Raw genomic sequence first — 16,296 nt, forward strand, 5'->3', positions numbered from 1 at the left:
CAGTAGGAAGAAGAGTCAAGGCTGGAAGGAGTGATGAACAGGTCACTGCAGGGAGGGGAGAGCTAGGCGCCCAGAGGCAGCAGAGCATAGAGCACAGGTTGGGGTGCAGGACTTCACCAGGGTCTGAATGTATGGGGTGCAGCTCATTTAGCAGCCTTGCAGCCACCAGGAGCCAGTGAAGGGACTTCAGGTGGGGGGAGGGGGTATGGTAAATTTGGGGAGGTTGAAAACCAGGGGGTTTGTGGTGTTCTGGATGAGCTGAAGGGGCTGGAGAGAGTGCTGTGTAAGCCCAGCCAGGAGGGAGCTGCAGTAGTCCAGTCAGGAGATGACTAGAGCTTGAAGCAGGAGCTGGGCAGCATCTCTGGTGAGGAAGGGTCTGATTCTGCAGTGTTGTAAAGTGCAAACCTGCAGGAGCATGTTATGGCCGTGATGTGGGTCGTGTAATACTGCTGACTGTCTCAAGTCACACTGAGAGTCCTGGCGGTCTGGGCAGCAATCACTAATGGAGATGGAGAGGTCCTGCAGAGGACATGATTTTTCAGGAGAAAAGAACAGCTCTGTCTGGTCAAGGTTTAGATTGAGCTTTTGGGCAGAAAAGCAAAGTAAGTTGCTATATGCCTTCGAAAGGTGTATTAACTTTTAAAATATTTATGTCAGTAAGGTGTGGGAGGACCGATCAGTACAATTTCTTTAAATGTAAATGGACATAATATCAATCTAACATCAATCTGCAGGTCTGTGGTATATCTGTTATCCATGAATAAAGACCATATACCCTATATTAACAGGCATAATGAGATCACATGTTTTTCACAATAGCACAATCATCCACAAAACAATCTGTGGTCATGTATATTTGGTTCTACCTGTAGATTTATTATGAGGGTAATTACACACTCAAATCCAAGACATAAAATGGGACACTAATGAACATCATTGTACTTTTAGCATTAAAGATGGAATGTATATAATTGCACTTATATTCAAATCATAATTGCATGAATATTCATTCTGAATTTTTAGCTTCAGCATTATTACTGATGTAATTTCCAGAGTTACGCAGGTGGAAGCAAACTACTGTTTTTAATTCTGCTCCAGGAGGGGGCAGCAGTGCTCCTGATAATGGATATTCGGACCCTCACAACTCATTGTTTTATTTCCATCCTCCAACACCCAGAGATTTAAATAAATTTAGGTCATAGTCCTTCCTATAAAGCCACTGAGAATTCTCCTCCCAACACAGGAGCATCACCTGTAAGACAGAGAGGGAGATCTGTGTGTGACAATGGGAGCTCTTATAGCATTAGTTGTGTTTCTGGGAGCTTTATCATGTAAGTGAACATGCTATATTGCTATTTTAATTGTAATTAAGATTTTTCTGTTAAATCCTGCAAAGATTTACTTCTAGATAAAATAAAATGAGTTGTTTTTGCAGTTAATTGTGTAGTTATTTTGCTTATTGATGTACTCGCAAATACCTTTTATTTCCATCTCCACAGATAGTCATTGTGTTAAACTCACACAGCCTGGTTCTATGGTTTTAAAACCAGGAGAGACTTTATCTGTGTCCTGTAAAGTCTCATATTCAGTTACTGATTATCACACACACTGGATCCGGCAGCCTGCAGGGAAAACTCTGGAGTGGATTGGAATTATGTGGACGGGTGGTGGCACTGCTTATAAAGATTCACTAAAGAGCAAATTCACCCTCACCAGAGACACCTCCAGCAGCACAGTGTCTTTGAAAGGGAGCAGCCTGCAGACTGGAGACACAGCTGTGTATTACTGTGTGCGAGAGTCACAGTGAGAGAAAGTCATGTGGGAGTGATACAAAAACTGCTTCACACTTCAGTTCACGCATCAGCAACAGAAACAATATTTTTTACATATGAATTCACTGTATCCAGAAGTTTTAAACTAATATCAACAATTGAAATAAGCAAATTTAGATTCCTGAGAATTGAATATATTTTTTCCACAACAAATATCAATGACGTTTTTATAAAGAATACCTGAATGTAGAATAAGCTGAAAAGTGGTCAGAAACTGAACATGAAGAAGGAGAAGTGAAACACCATGGGAAAACATTTCAAAAGAGACAAAACTGGAGAATAAATTTCTCATGGTGAAAATCGCATTTGAGCAGGCATTTAGATGCACATTCATGGGTTATTGGTTGTAGCTGAATATGGTTTACATATTGCATAACATTGCAACCGTTTCCTCTGGTAAAATACATTTGGAGATGATTCTGTTGAATGTGCTTAGTTCTGGGACATATAAGTTGGAATTGCTGTTATTGGGTCTTCTCTCTGTACCAATCACAATAATCAAAACCTGAGCACAATCACAGGGACACTGTACTGTAGGAGATTCAGCTGTTCTGACAGGATTTTAAATTGACATCGTTGTCACTGTTGTCATTAGTCATTAAACATTCCATGACACCCATCACCATAAGAGTTGGGGGGGGGGGGGGGGGGGGAATCAGTTCTTAAGAGAATATGCGTTGACAATAAAAATACTTCTGTTCATCTAAAAAAAAAAAAAAAATTCTATGGGCCTGAATACTTTCTTAAGGCAGTATATATCTGGAGATCAGGATATTATATGAGCCACTCTTACACACTGAGACATCATTCATTTGTTTAAAGTGTCCTCTGAACAGCAGTACAGTAAAGATCACACTGCTGTAGACAAGATGCTTTGGAGCAGCAGGAATGGAGCAGAGCTGCATGGCTACTGAACATGGAACATGGCTCTTTAAATAGTGTCATTTCCCTCTTGACTGTAATGTATATTATGTGGGAAACCATAAACTACAACCTTACAATCTAGCAGTTTTCATATTGTATTTGCAGTCTACAGCTCTGACTGTTCTATTTAAACAGTGTGTGATCTGCCCACCCAGTGAGGAGGAGTTCATGCAAACTCTGAGCTCTTCCGTCTACATTTACCTCTCTGCACTGAGGGAGGAGGGACTGCTGTTGGAGACTGACTGTAGGACCATCATCACAGACTGCACCCAAAGACTTCCACCATGACTGTTATAACCAGCCTGATTCTGATTACAGTGTTTTTAAAAAGTATGTTTTAATTTTCCATTTATTGTGTTTTTACTGAAATGTTGATTTTGAGGTTATGGATTTTGTGTTCTAAGTCTTCCTTAATTTCACAGGTATTAAATGTCAGACACTGACTGAGTCTGAACCAGCAGTTAAAAAGCCTGGAGAATCCCACAAACTGACCTGTACAGCCTCTGGGTTCACATTCAGCGGCTACTATATGAGCTGGATCAGACAGGCTCCTGGGAAGGGACTGGAGTGGGTGGCCCGAATTGATAATGGTGGTAGCAGCACATGGTATGCCAACTCTGTTAAGGGACGATTCACCATCTCTAGAGACAACAGCAAGAACCAGCTGTATTTACAGATGAACAGCCTGGCAGCTGAAGACACTGCTGTGTATTACTGTGCCCGATACACACAGTGAGAGAAAGTGAGGGGAGAGCCGCACAAAAACCTCTTCCCCTTTATCACACAGAGCTGCAGCACAGAGCCCTGGAATGAACTCTGCTGTGTGAAGTGAAACTCAGGGTTTCTATTTTAAATATCTCTGAAGTGTTCTGTTCTTTATGTCTCATTTATACTATCATATGATTAGTAATTCTTGGTCATTTTTCAAATGCCCTTTTGAGTCACCTGTAATTCAGCAGGCTGTAACCGTGTTCTTTTCTCAGTGTAATTTCAAGGACCTTTACGAGGACATTTAAAACTTCTCGTGAATCCTGCATGAATGTATTATGTACATACATTAATATTACCCCAATGTGAAATTAATACTGATAATTTTATTACGTATAAGCAAATTTCTTTGATCTTATATGTGATAAATTTCTCACATCATATTCTGAAGTCCTGTAATAAAATCGCGCTGTGGAATAAATGTGTAGCTTCATTACATCCTCCCATGTTCAAAAACAAGCGATTCAAAGTGATTTATTTCATGGAGTTTAGACCCAAACCGACTCATGCAAGCACACTGCAGTCCTTTCACTGAACACAAAATGTCCATCTCACAATTATTACTAAAGGATTGACCATGCACAGTATAAATGTCTAATAAGCATAAAATCATGTAAAAGTATCTCTAAAAGCCCCAAAGGTGTTTGTAAAATATACAAAATGCATTCCTTCATTTGCTGGAATTCAACCCACAGTTCACTTAATTTCTTATATTGTGGGTAGAAATTTCGATAAATTATATTTTTTACTGTTCATTCATTTTTGCTTGTGTCTGTTCCTGCATGGGTTTTTTTTTTTTTTAAATTACAAACCTCTAAGGGAGGCTTTAGAGTACAATCATCAATTGCCACATCCATTCAGTCTCATTGCAGTAAATCCTAATATTAATGAAACAGGCAAAGTAGACTGTAGATTGTTGAGTAGGGTTATAGACATAAAAGTGTTTTGTATTGAACATAAGAAACACAGTCTGTCTCTGCAGCACCTGTGAGTTTCCTGTCCTGTTGCTTCTACACTGTTGTGAGTGTGATCAGCAGTGCTCCTCACTCTGCCATCCCCTAGAGGAGGGTCCAGTGTAAATCTCCCACTGCTATAAATGGAGCCAGTGTCAGTGTGAGAACCAGAGCAGCAGTCAGTGGGACTCAGTCTGTGCTTTAACTCGGTGCTTCTCCTTCTCTCCTGCAGTCATGAAGCTCCTACCAGCCCTGCTGCTGCTCACAGCATTCACTCTCTCAGGTTTCTCTCTCTTATTCTCTCTCCTCTCTTTCTTTCTCTGTGCTTCTTCCATGTATCACATCTGAAATCTGCCTTTTATTTTAATTACAGGTGTTCAGGGTGAGATTGTCCTGACAGAGTCTGAAGCAGTGGTAAAGAGACCAGGAGAATCTCACAAACTGACCTGTACAGCCTCTGGGTTCACATTCAGCAGCTACTGGATGGGCTGGATCAGACAGGCTCCTGGGAAGGGACTGGAATGGATCTCAATCATTGAATATGACAGTGCTAGGAAATTCTACTCTAAGTCTGTTCAGGGAAGATTCACAAATAGCAGAGATAACAGCAAGAACCAGCTGTATTTACAGATGAACGGCCTGACAGCTGAAGACACTGCTGTGTATTACTGTGCCAGAAGCGACCCACAGTGAGAGAAGTCAAGCCTGAGCACTGACAATATCTCTCTACATGAAACTGTTACCACAACCCGTCTTTAGGGAATTAATTCTGTTTTTATTACTCCTAAAGCCCATTGCAGAGAGTGAAAATGCCAGAAAGTTCACAAAGGTGTTGTGTTCCTTCAAAGGGTGAATACAATAATTATTCAGTTATACAAAATACAAAATGTGACACATTTTTCGAATGGTTTATTGAAAAACATTAGACACGTAAAGTTCTTAGTACAATTTCTGTAAATGTAAATGAGTGTTGCACACTCATAAAGATGACTCTTCAAGCGCGCATGTTGTTGAGGGTTCTTTATCAAAACTCTGCAATATACAATTGACATCAGGTAGGCGAACGATATTCCCGCGAAGTAGCTAGCTACATCCCTGCTATGGCTAATCATATTGCTAGGCTCCACTCCCCATGCGCCACGTTAGCTAACTTAGTCAAAAAGTACCGCGAACTACAGTATAACACTCCAAATATACACTCTAGTTCCTCACAACACATTATACACATTTCCCTCCTAATACAGTAGCGCTGCATCACTTATAAACTATTATCTCACCTGCAATATACAATACAATGCACAAAAGAATGATCACTTCGTAGTAGCATGTTTCATTTTCACTGCTTTGGCGAACATAGAAATCTGCGCACTGAGACATCCTATTTCCTTCCCAAGCAGCTCCGCTACTGCCCTCTGCTGTGCATTGCGAGTACTGCATACTCAGATAGCCATAGATACCTGACCCAGATGACAAATATACATGAATACTAACAGTAAAATAAAAGAATACATCTCACAGCCGCTATACTTATATCTAAACAATGTAAACTAAAACAAGAAAATAGGGAACAGGGGGGTCACCCGTCATTGGCTCTATATTGCCACATGAGCACACTATCACTGGACACAAATAAAGATTCCAGTTTCAAACGTGCCTTTTCCTGGTATGTCTGTAATCCACGAATGGAAGGTTTACCTAAATAGATGTAGTGAGATCACCTCCATTTTACAAGACTTCAAACAAAGAACTTTATTCCTGTGGGGCAACAGTCCTAACCCACTACATCACCATGCTGCCCTTATAATGGCGATAACACAGACAAATCAATGAAGACAGCACTGTAGTGAACTTTAGTGTATTCTTAGCAATCTAGATGGCATGTCTTAAATTGCACAGACATTCAAATCATGACTTCTTGAACATTCTTTCAGAATATAATCTGTAAGCGTTCCTACTCATCCACAATTCCAGAGTAATGCTGGTGGAAGCAGCCGGCTGTTTTAATTCCCCTCCAGGAGGGGGCAGCAGTGCTCCTCACAATGGATATTCTGACTCTGAATCTTCCTCCAACCCCCGGAGATTTAAACAAATTCAGCCCACATTATTTAGTATAAAACCCACTGAGACTTCACCTCCCAACACAGGAGCATCACCTGTAAGACAGAGAGGGAGATCTGTGTGTCACAATGAGAGCTCTTATAGCATTAGCTGCGTTGCTGGGAGCTTTATCATGTAAGTGAACATGCTATATACCTATTTGACTTGTAATAAAGATTTTTCTGTGAAATCCTCCAAAGATTTACTTTTAGATAAAATAAAATGAGTTGTCTATTAGTTTTTGTAGTTAACTATGTAGTTATTTTACTTATTGGTGTACTCACAAATATCTTTTATTTCCATCTCCACAGACGTTCGCTGTGTTGAACTCACACAGCCAGGCTCAATGGTTGTAAAACCAGGAGAGACTTTATCTGTGCCCTGTAAAGTCTCATATTCAGTTAGCAGTTATAGCATAGCCTGGATCCGACAGCCAGCAGGGAAAGCACTGGAGTGGATTGGAGTTGCGTGGAATTTTGGAAGTATTGATTATAAAGATTCACTAAAGAGCAAATTTACCATCACCAGAGACACCTCCAGCAGCACAGTGACTTTGCAGGGGAACGGCCTGCAGGCTGGAGACACAGCTGTGTATTACTGTGCCCAATACACACAGTGCAACAAAGCCACAGCAGACCTGTACAAAAACCCACCCTGATGAGTGTAGTGGCAGAACACAAACATTTAAGAGCTCTGTGAAATTTGCACCCCACATGATCAGATTGTGAATTAAAATATTTTCCTCCATTTGTGCTGCAGTGTGCGGATAAAATGTAAATCCCATAATGGTTTGTAACTCAAAAGTTGTAGTTTAAATTCCCAGCTGGAGAGTATGCATTGTAGTTTTGAAAATGCTTTTCCTAGATTGTTTGATTAAAAATACATCATTGGTATAGTGAGCATCATTGGTATAACAGAGAGGAAGCATCTCATACTGCAGTTCTACTCAAAACCAGCTTCGCCCCCTTTTCTGTTTATATTTGAGCACAGCCTCTATGCACTGGAGATGTGAGAAGGGCAGCTCACTGCAGCTCATTTGCAACACAAACCGTGTTCCCTGCATCTCTGCTGAAGTTCCTGCCAGCTGCATCCTGTGAGTTTCTGTTTCTGTCCGACTGTGTAAAACCAGAGGGACGCCCCACCCAAAAATAAATTAAAATAACAATAATTATAATTCTGGCTTCTGCCTACTGCCGCACAACCTTGCAATTTTTATATTTTCGGTTGAAATGTCATGAAATTCATATATTTGTTCTGTCTTAAAGTGTCCATTTTCAAATTTTGCTAGATTTTCAACAAATTTATAAGAAACATTCATTTTTCAGCAATCAAATAAAAATTATTCTTTCACATTATTTTGTGTGGTATTAAGTAACATTCTCACACATCCGCTGGAATTTTTTTGAGATTTGAACAGCATCTGGAGAGTTAGAGCATTTTAATGACGGGAAAATTGTCTCGGTTCAGGGGGGTTAGGACCCAGGCGCAGAGTGAAAAAACGCACAAAACTCAAAAGGAGAGATACAAATAAGGACTTTACTACAAAACAAACAGAGAACAAACAAAACCACGAGGGGCAATTCCAAAAGAAAAACTCAAATTCTTAAAACAGAAAAAAGACCAATCAAGGCAACTCAAAACTCCTCAAAAGAAAATACTAAAGACACAAGGAACAAACAGCTAGGGCAGAATACAGGCAGGCGGAACACAGGCAGGAAACATACACACGAAACGGAAGCAGGGCGCAAGCGGGCAGGTACATATAGTCCGACACAAACACAAGGAACCAGCACCCGAGTCAAGCGGACAAAGAACTTAAATAGACTGAAAACCAACAAGACACAGGAGGGCACAATTAACAATCAAACCAGGACAGGGTGGGAACCACAAGACACAATCAGAAACAATAATAAAATTAAAGCCGCAAGCGGCGTTGGGAGGGGTCCAAGCATTGGCACCATCGCGCCCCCTATGGAGCGATTTTAAAATGGCTTTGTCCTCATGATCATATACCTTCACCCAACATATCTACTGAATATAATGATGATTGTATAAAATATTGATGACTTATGGCCAATGTTGTGCTATGAGATGCTGGCGGATGACTTAGTTGCGTCGCCATGGATGCGTCCTGGCCGCTTCCCGTAAAGGCCTTTACTATGTTGTAACACTTAGATGGCATGTCGTAACACATATATGGCCCGGCGTGTATGTACAGCTGCAGCGCTTCCATGCTGTAACTAAAAAAGGCATCACACTAGTGTTGTCAAGATTCCAAAATTCTGACTTTCATACCGATACCAGGTTTAGTATCACGATACTCGATACTGAAACAATATTGATTCAATATTCGGTACCTAACAATACTGAAAATACTTTCATAGATCAGAAGCCTAATGTCCAAAAGGGTTGACCTCAGTTTCAAATTCACAGTTTATTAAAAACCTGGTTTATTAACAACCTTTAAGTTGAAGCCTGTTCAACATATTAATAAGCATAGGCCTATAGTGTTACAACACTAAACAATAGAAAAATATATTAAATATATTTCAAAAATTAAACAATTGTAAACTAAATAATCTTTAAACAGGTCTTTCACTTTTAAATAGATCTAAAAACAGCATATTTTAATACCAATACAGCATCTTCCTATAATAAAATATTTCCAAATTAGAACACCTATTGCTACTTCCTATCTAAAACTCTCGAACGTGCTGCGTCTAACCAACTTTCCTCTTTTCTTTCTAAACATAACCTCCAAGACCCTCAGCAGTCTGGTTTCAGACCCGGTCACTCGACGGAGACTGCCCTGCTCTCCGTCACTGAGTCTCTCCACGCAGCACACGCAGCATCCCGTTCTTCTGTCCTAATTCTTCTTGACCTCTCAGCTGCCTTCGACACCGTTGACCATCCTACACTTCTGTCTTCCCTGACAAAATTGGGAATTTGCGGACCAGCCCTCAACTGGATTGCGTCCTATCTCTCCGGCCGCTCCTTCCAGGTTGCCTGGGCCGGTGCAGTATCAGCTCCTCGTCCCCTCACAACTGGAGTCCCTCAGGGCTCTGTCCTTGGTCCCCTCCTCTTTTCTCTGTATACTAGGTCCCTTGGCCCTGTTATTGCCGCCCATGGCATGTCATATCATCTCTATGCAGATGATATTCAACTTTTCTACTCTTTCTCTCCCACAGACACTCAGGTCTCCGATCGCATATCCGCCTGCCTGAGTGACATCCAGAGCTGGATGACCAAACACCAGCTCAAGCTCAACACAAACAAAACGGAACTTCTCCATATTCCTTCTCTTACCTCTCCCACTTCTCATCTCCCCATTTCTTTAGGAGACACTCCCCTACACCCTTCACAGAGTGCCCGAAATCTTGGAGTTGTGCTCGACAACAGGCTGTCACTCTCTGAGAATATCGCGGCAACCACCCGGTCGTGCAGGTTCATCCTGTACAATATCCGCAGAATAAGACCACTCCTCACCAATTATTCCACACAGCTCCTGGTCCAGGCCATGATACTGTCACGTCTGGACTACTGCAACTCCCTCCTGGCTGGCCTCCCAGCATCAGCCACCAGACCCCTTCAGCTCATCCAGAATGCAGCAGCACGTCTGGTTTACAACCTCCCTCGTGACTCCCACGTCACTCCCCTCCTCATCTCCCTCCACTGGCTACCAGTGCAAGCTCGCATCCGGTTTAAGACACTGGTGCTTGCTTTCCAAGCAGTCAAGGGGTCAGCTCCTGGTTATCTGCAGAAGATGATCAGACCCTACAAGCCAGCCAGATCGCTCCGATCGGCTACTACAGGGCGGCTGATTCCTCCCCCTACACGAGCAGCAACAAGGTCTCGACTCTTTGCAGTTCTGGCCCCACGATGGTGGAACGATCTTCCAGTGGAGGTCAGAACAGCAGAGTGTCTGAGCACCTTCAAACGGAAACTCAAGACGCACCTCTTCTCTGTGTACCTCTCTCCTCTTCCCTAAACCCCCTCCCATAACTATAAAAAAAAAAAAAAATAAATAATTTTGTTCAGACTATCTTGTTTCTCCTTATTGTATGCATCATAGTAAAGGCTTTTTATCTACATGTTGTTCAATGGACTTAAGCGGACTTGATCCTGAGTTTGGTTACTCTGTTGTAAGTCGCTCTGGATAAGAGCGTCAGCTAAATACCTATAATGTAATGTAATGTACTGAAGTGAACTGAGTCGAAGCTTGCACTGTATCAACGAGTGAGTGCACAAGCGCAAGTCACCTCACTTGACAACCTTAGTTGCTACTGCCATCTAGCGAAGATTCTGACAAATTACACCTTTCATCCTCTCAATCAGTAATGCGGGAGACACATTTCCCTGGCTTTTAGATTTGACACAAAACTATGTCGGAAATGTCGGAAAATTCTAATACCGTACAGTTTATTTTTTTAAGTACGGAAAAAGTGCTGAAGTTTCGGTATATGGTGCAACACTACGTCAGACACATATTCCAATCCATTGCTCAGCTTAGCATAGAATGCACATTTCAGAGCGCCTCAGAGACAGATAGAATAATAATACACATTTCAAATAATAGATAGGGCATTGAGAAAAAACGAAACAAAAGATGAAATATCAACTCGCGACCTGCGTGCTGCTCGCAGAATAGCTTACCGTATTATTTATTTAGACACTGGCATATAAGAAAATTTTCAGTTACGCTGACCGATAAAACGCTATTCCAAAAGCAAAATCAGACATGTTATACATCGTTAGAAAGCTTATACTCTCACCTACTGAATAAATGAATTGTCAATCAAGACAAATTGTACTAAAAAGGGCGACAACGCCGTAAGCAACAGGTGTGGTATTACGCACAGCTATTTTTGAAGGTAGCCGACCCAGGCGTCACATATGCGCGTATATTTCACAAACGGATTGTCCAAGACAATATATGACCACTCATTTGCAAAAGGGATATCTCTACGCGTAAAACCGATGGTAAGATTGTATATTTATTAAATGTTTAGTCCTAGATATTGACTGTATAATGACATGGTATAATTAAAAAAAAACGTTGTCTCGTTTATTTCGTTATTCAGTGAGCAGCGTTTTCACTGCTGCATTGGCATATTTTAGGGCTAATGTCTGGTTTATCTTGTTGCTACGGAATATAATATTACATTACATTACATTACAGGCATTTGGCAGACGCTCTAAGAACAGCAACAACGCAGTCTATGCAAAAATACAAGCAATAGTTAAGACGAGTGCATTAACTAAGTCACCCACGAAACAGCTACCTAGTTACAACCCTAAGCATACAGTCAATTTAGAGATTAAATTGAGAATACGATTTCTCTCAGCATAATGACGGATTTAAAGACTAAACGAACTCACCCGATATTGTCTTCAAATAAATTCATGCCAAAGAAAAGTAATGATTCATCCTCTCAAAGCTTTACCGTACCGTATTATTTATTTAGACATTGGCAGAGTACAGAATAAATTGCGTCTGTTGTTTATATTCAATATTAGTAATTGCAGCGAGAAACTGCAGCTGTATACACAAGATAGTGTGTTATGTTATGGTAGCAACGGAACGAAGCGGACTTGATATGTATTACCGTCATTGTTTTATTATACGAGCGTGTTTTCGCACGTTTGCACAGAAACTCAAAACCTATCAATGAAATGGTTTAGCTATTTCTCAGCATAATGACAGATTCAAAGACTAAACCAACTCACCCGATACTGTCTTCAAATGGATCCACCCAAAAATAAATTAAAATAACAATAATTATCATTCTGGCTTCTGCCTACTGCCGCACAACCTTGCAATTTTTATATTTTCGGTTGAAATGTCATGAAATTCATATATTTGTTCTGTCTTAAAGTGTCCATTTTCAAATTTTGCTAGATTTTCAACAAATTTATAAGAAACATTCATTTTTCAGCAATCAAATAAAAATTATTCTTTCACATTATTTTGTGTGGTATTAAGTAACATTCTCACACATCCGCTGGAATTTTTTTGAGATTTGAACAGCATCTGGAGAGTTAGAGCATTTTAATGACGGGAAAATTGTCTCGGTTCAGGGGGGTTAGGACCCAGGCGCAGAGTGAAAAAACGCACAAAACTCAAAAGGAGAGATACAAATAAGGACTTTACTACAAAACAAACAGAGAACAAACAAAACCACGAGGGGCAATTCCAAAAGAAAAACTCAAATTCTTAAAACAGAAAAAAGACCAATCAAGGCAACTCAAAACTCCTCAAAAGAAAATACTAAAGACACAAGGAACAAACAGCTAGGGCAGAATACAGGCAGGCGGAACACAGGCAGGAAACATACACACGAAACGGAAGCAGGGCGCAAGCGGGCAGGTACATATAGTCCGACACAAACACAAGGAACCAGCACCCGAGTCAAGCGGACAAAGAACTTAAATAGACTGAAAACCAACAAGACACAGGAGGGCACAATTAACAATCAAACCAGGACAGGGTGGGAACCACAAGACACAATCAGAAACAATAATAAAATTAAAGCCGCAAGCGGCGTTGGGAGGGGTCCAAGCATTGGCACCATCGCGCCCCCTATGGAGCGATTTTAAAATGGCTTTGTCCTCATGATCATATACCTTCACCCAACATATCTACTGAATATAATGATGATTGTATAAAATATTGATGACTTATGGCCAATGTTGTGCTATGAGATGCTGGCGGATGACTTAGTTGCGTCGCCATGGATGTGTCCTGGCCGCTTCCCGTAAAGGCCTTTACTATGTTGTAACACTTAGATGGCATGTCGTAACACATATATGGCCCGGCGTGTATGTACAGCTGCAGCCCTTCCATGCTGTAACTAAAAAAGGCATCACACTAGTGTTGTCAAGATTCCAAAATTCTGACTTTCATACCGATACCAGGTTTAGTATCACGATACTCGATACTGAAACAATATTGATTCAATATTCGGTACCTAACAATACTGAAAATACTTTCATAGATCAGAAGCCTAATGTCCAAAAGGGTTGACCTCAGTTTCAAATTCACAGTTTATTAAAAACCTGGTTTATTAACAACCTTTAAGTTGAAGCCTGTTCAACATATTAATAAGCATAGGCCTATAGTGTTACAACACTAAACAATAGAAAAATATATTAAATATATTTCAAAAATTAAACAATTGTAAACTAAATAATCTTTAAACAGGTCTTTCACTTTTAAATAGATCTAAAAACAGCATATTTTAATACCAATACAGCATCTTCCTATAATAAAATATTTCCAAATTAGAACACCTATTGCTACTGAAGTGAACTGAGTCGAAGCTTGCACTGTATCAACGAGTGAGTGCACAAGCGCAAGTCACCTCACTTGACAACCTTAGTTGCTACTGCCATCTAGCGAAGATTCTGACAAATTACACCTTTCATCCTCTCAATCAGTAATGCGGGAGACACATTTCCCTGGCTTTTAGATTTGACACAAAACTATGTCGGAAATGTCGGAAAATTCTAATACCGTACAGTTTATTTTTTTAAGTACGGAAAAAGTGCTGAAGTTTCGGTATATGGTGCAACACTACGTCAGACACATATTCCAATCCATTGCTCAGCTTAGCATAGAATGCACATTTCAGAGCGCCTCAGAGACAGATAGAATAATAATACACATTTCAAATAATAGATAGGGCATTGAGAAAAAACGAAACAAAAGATGAAATATCAACTCGCGACCTGCGTGCTGCTCGCAGAATAGCTTACCGTATTATTTATTTAGACACTGGCATATAAGAAAATTTTCAGTTACGCTGACCGATAAAACGCTATTCCAAAAGCAAAATCAGACATGTTATACATCGTTAGAAAGCTTATACTCTCACCTACTGAATAAATGAATTGTCAATCAAGACAAATTGTACTAAAAAGGGCGACAACGCCGTAAGCAACAGGTGTGGTATTACGCACAGCTATTTTTGAAGGTAGCCGACCCAGGCGTCACATATGCGCGTATATTTCACAAACGGATTGTCCAAGACAATATATGACCACTCATTTGCAAAAGGGATATCTCTACGCGTAAAACCGATGGTAAGATTGTATATTTATTAAATGTTTAGTCCTAGATATTGACTGTATAATGACATGGTATAATTAAAAAAAAACGTTGTCTCGTTTATTTCGTTATTCAGTGAGCAGCGTTTTCACTGCTGCATTGGCATATTTTAGGGCTAATGTCTGGTTTATCTTGTTGCTACGGAATATAATATTACATTACATTACATTACAGGCATTTGGCAGACGCTCTAAGAACAGCAACAACGCAGTCTATGCAAAAATACAAGCAATAGTTAAGACGAGTGCATTAACTAAGTCACCCACGAAACAGCTACCTAGTTACAACCCTAAGCATACAGTCAATTTAGAGATTAAATTGAGAATACGATTTCTCTCAGCATAATGACGGATTTAAAGACTAAACGAACTCACCCGATATTGTCTTCAAATAGATTCATGCCAAAGAAAAGTAATGATTCATCCTCTCAAAGCTTTACCTACCGTATTATTTATTTAGACATTGGCAGAGTACAGAATAAATTGCGTCTGTTGTTTATATTCAATATTAGTAATTGCAGCGAGAAACTGCAGCTGTATACACAAGATAGTGTGTTCTGTTATGGTAGCAACGGAACGAAGCGGACTTGATATGTATTACCGTCATTGTTTTATTATACGAGCGTGTTTTCGCACGTTTGCACAGAAACTCAAAACCTATCAATGAAATGGTTTAGCTATTTCTCAGCATAATGACAGATTCAAAGACTAAACCAACTCACCCGATACTGTCTTCAAATGGATCCATGCTCAAGTAATTATTAAAAGTAATTATTCATCCTCTCAAAAAGCTTTTACTAACAAACTTTTAGTAGCAAAAAATGAAACACCAACTCGCCATCCATGCTACCAACGCGCAGAGTACCGTATTATTTATTCAGACACTGGCAGACTACTGCATAAATTGCGTCTTTTGTTTATATTCAATATTAGTAATTGCAGCGAGAAACTGCAGCTGTAGATACAAGATACTTTATGTTATGGTAGCAACGTAACGAAGCGGACTACATATGGGTTATTTGTAGTGCCTGAGTAGTGGGGGGCCATAGGAACCCACCTGAGAAAGTTGGTTGCACTAGGACTTATGGTTGCTGAGCCTCAGACATTTTAGCGGAGAAAGCTTCCACACTGTAGCAGCCAATAGTGTAATAACTACCGTTAATGTAATAACTGCCAATAATGTAATAATTCTTCCGTTCTTAATGTAATAAAAGTCGATAATGTAATAACTGACCAATAATGTAATACATTTTCTGAACCAATAACGTAATAACTTTTTGCATATAATGTAATAAGTTATTACATTATTGGCTGGTTATTACATTATTAGCTGGGTTTTTTTTTAAATCATAAAAAATGTAATAACAGGAGCCAATAATGTAATAGTATACTTATATCGCTTTAAGTTTTATTTATTGGCTATGAAGTGTCACACTTCCATGACACTTACCCTTGTTTCCTCTTTCAAATAGCTGTTTAAAAACTTGACCACACCCATGCGCGCACACGCACACACACACCTACTCTCTCTCTAGGAATTATGACTATTTATTTGTTTGTGGTGCTTGGTTAGACTTATCTCCAGCCCTGCCTTCTACTCCTTAACCATTTGAGTA

General features: G+C 40.0%; 1 protein-coding gene and 1 gene segment (V, D, J or C); both read left to right on the forward strand.

Annotated features, from left to right (window-relative positions):
- LOC118220446 (titin-like) overlaps positions 1-16,296 on the forward strand; it is a 435,810-nt gene that overhangs the window by 25,462 nt on the left and 394,052 nt on the right. The window lies entirely within an intron of this gene.
- On the forward strand, positions 2,960-3,507 carry LOC118220493. The segment is given in 2 exon segments: positions 2,960-3,086; positions 3,179-3,507. Coding segments are annotated over 2 exon segments (360 nt in total).

Source organism: Anguilla anguilla, chromosome 2 (genome assembly GCF_013347855.1).
Source record: "Anguilla anguilla isolate fAngAng1 chromosome 2, fAngAng1.pri, whole genome shotgun sequence".
Lineage (NCBI taxonomy): Eukaryota > Metazoa > Chordata > Actinopteri > Anguilliformes > Anguillidae > Anguilla > Anguilla anguilla.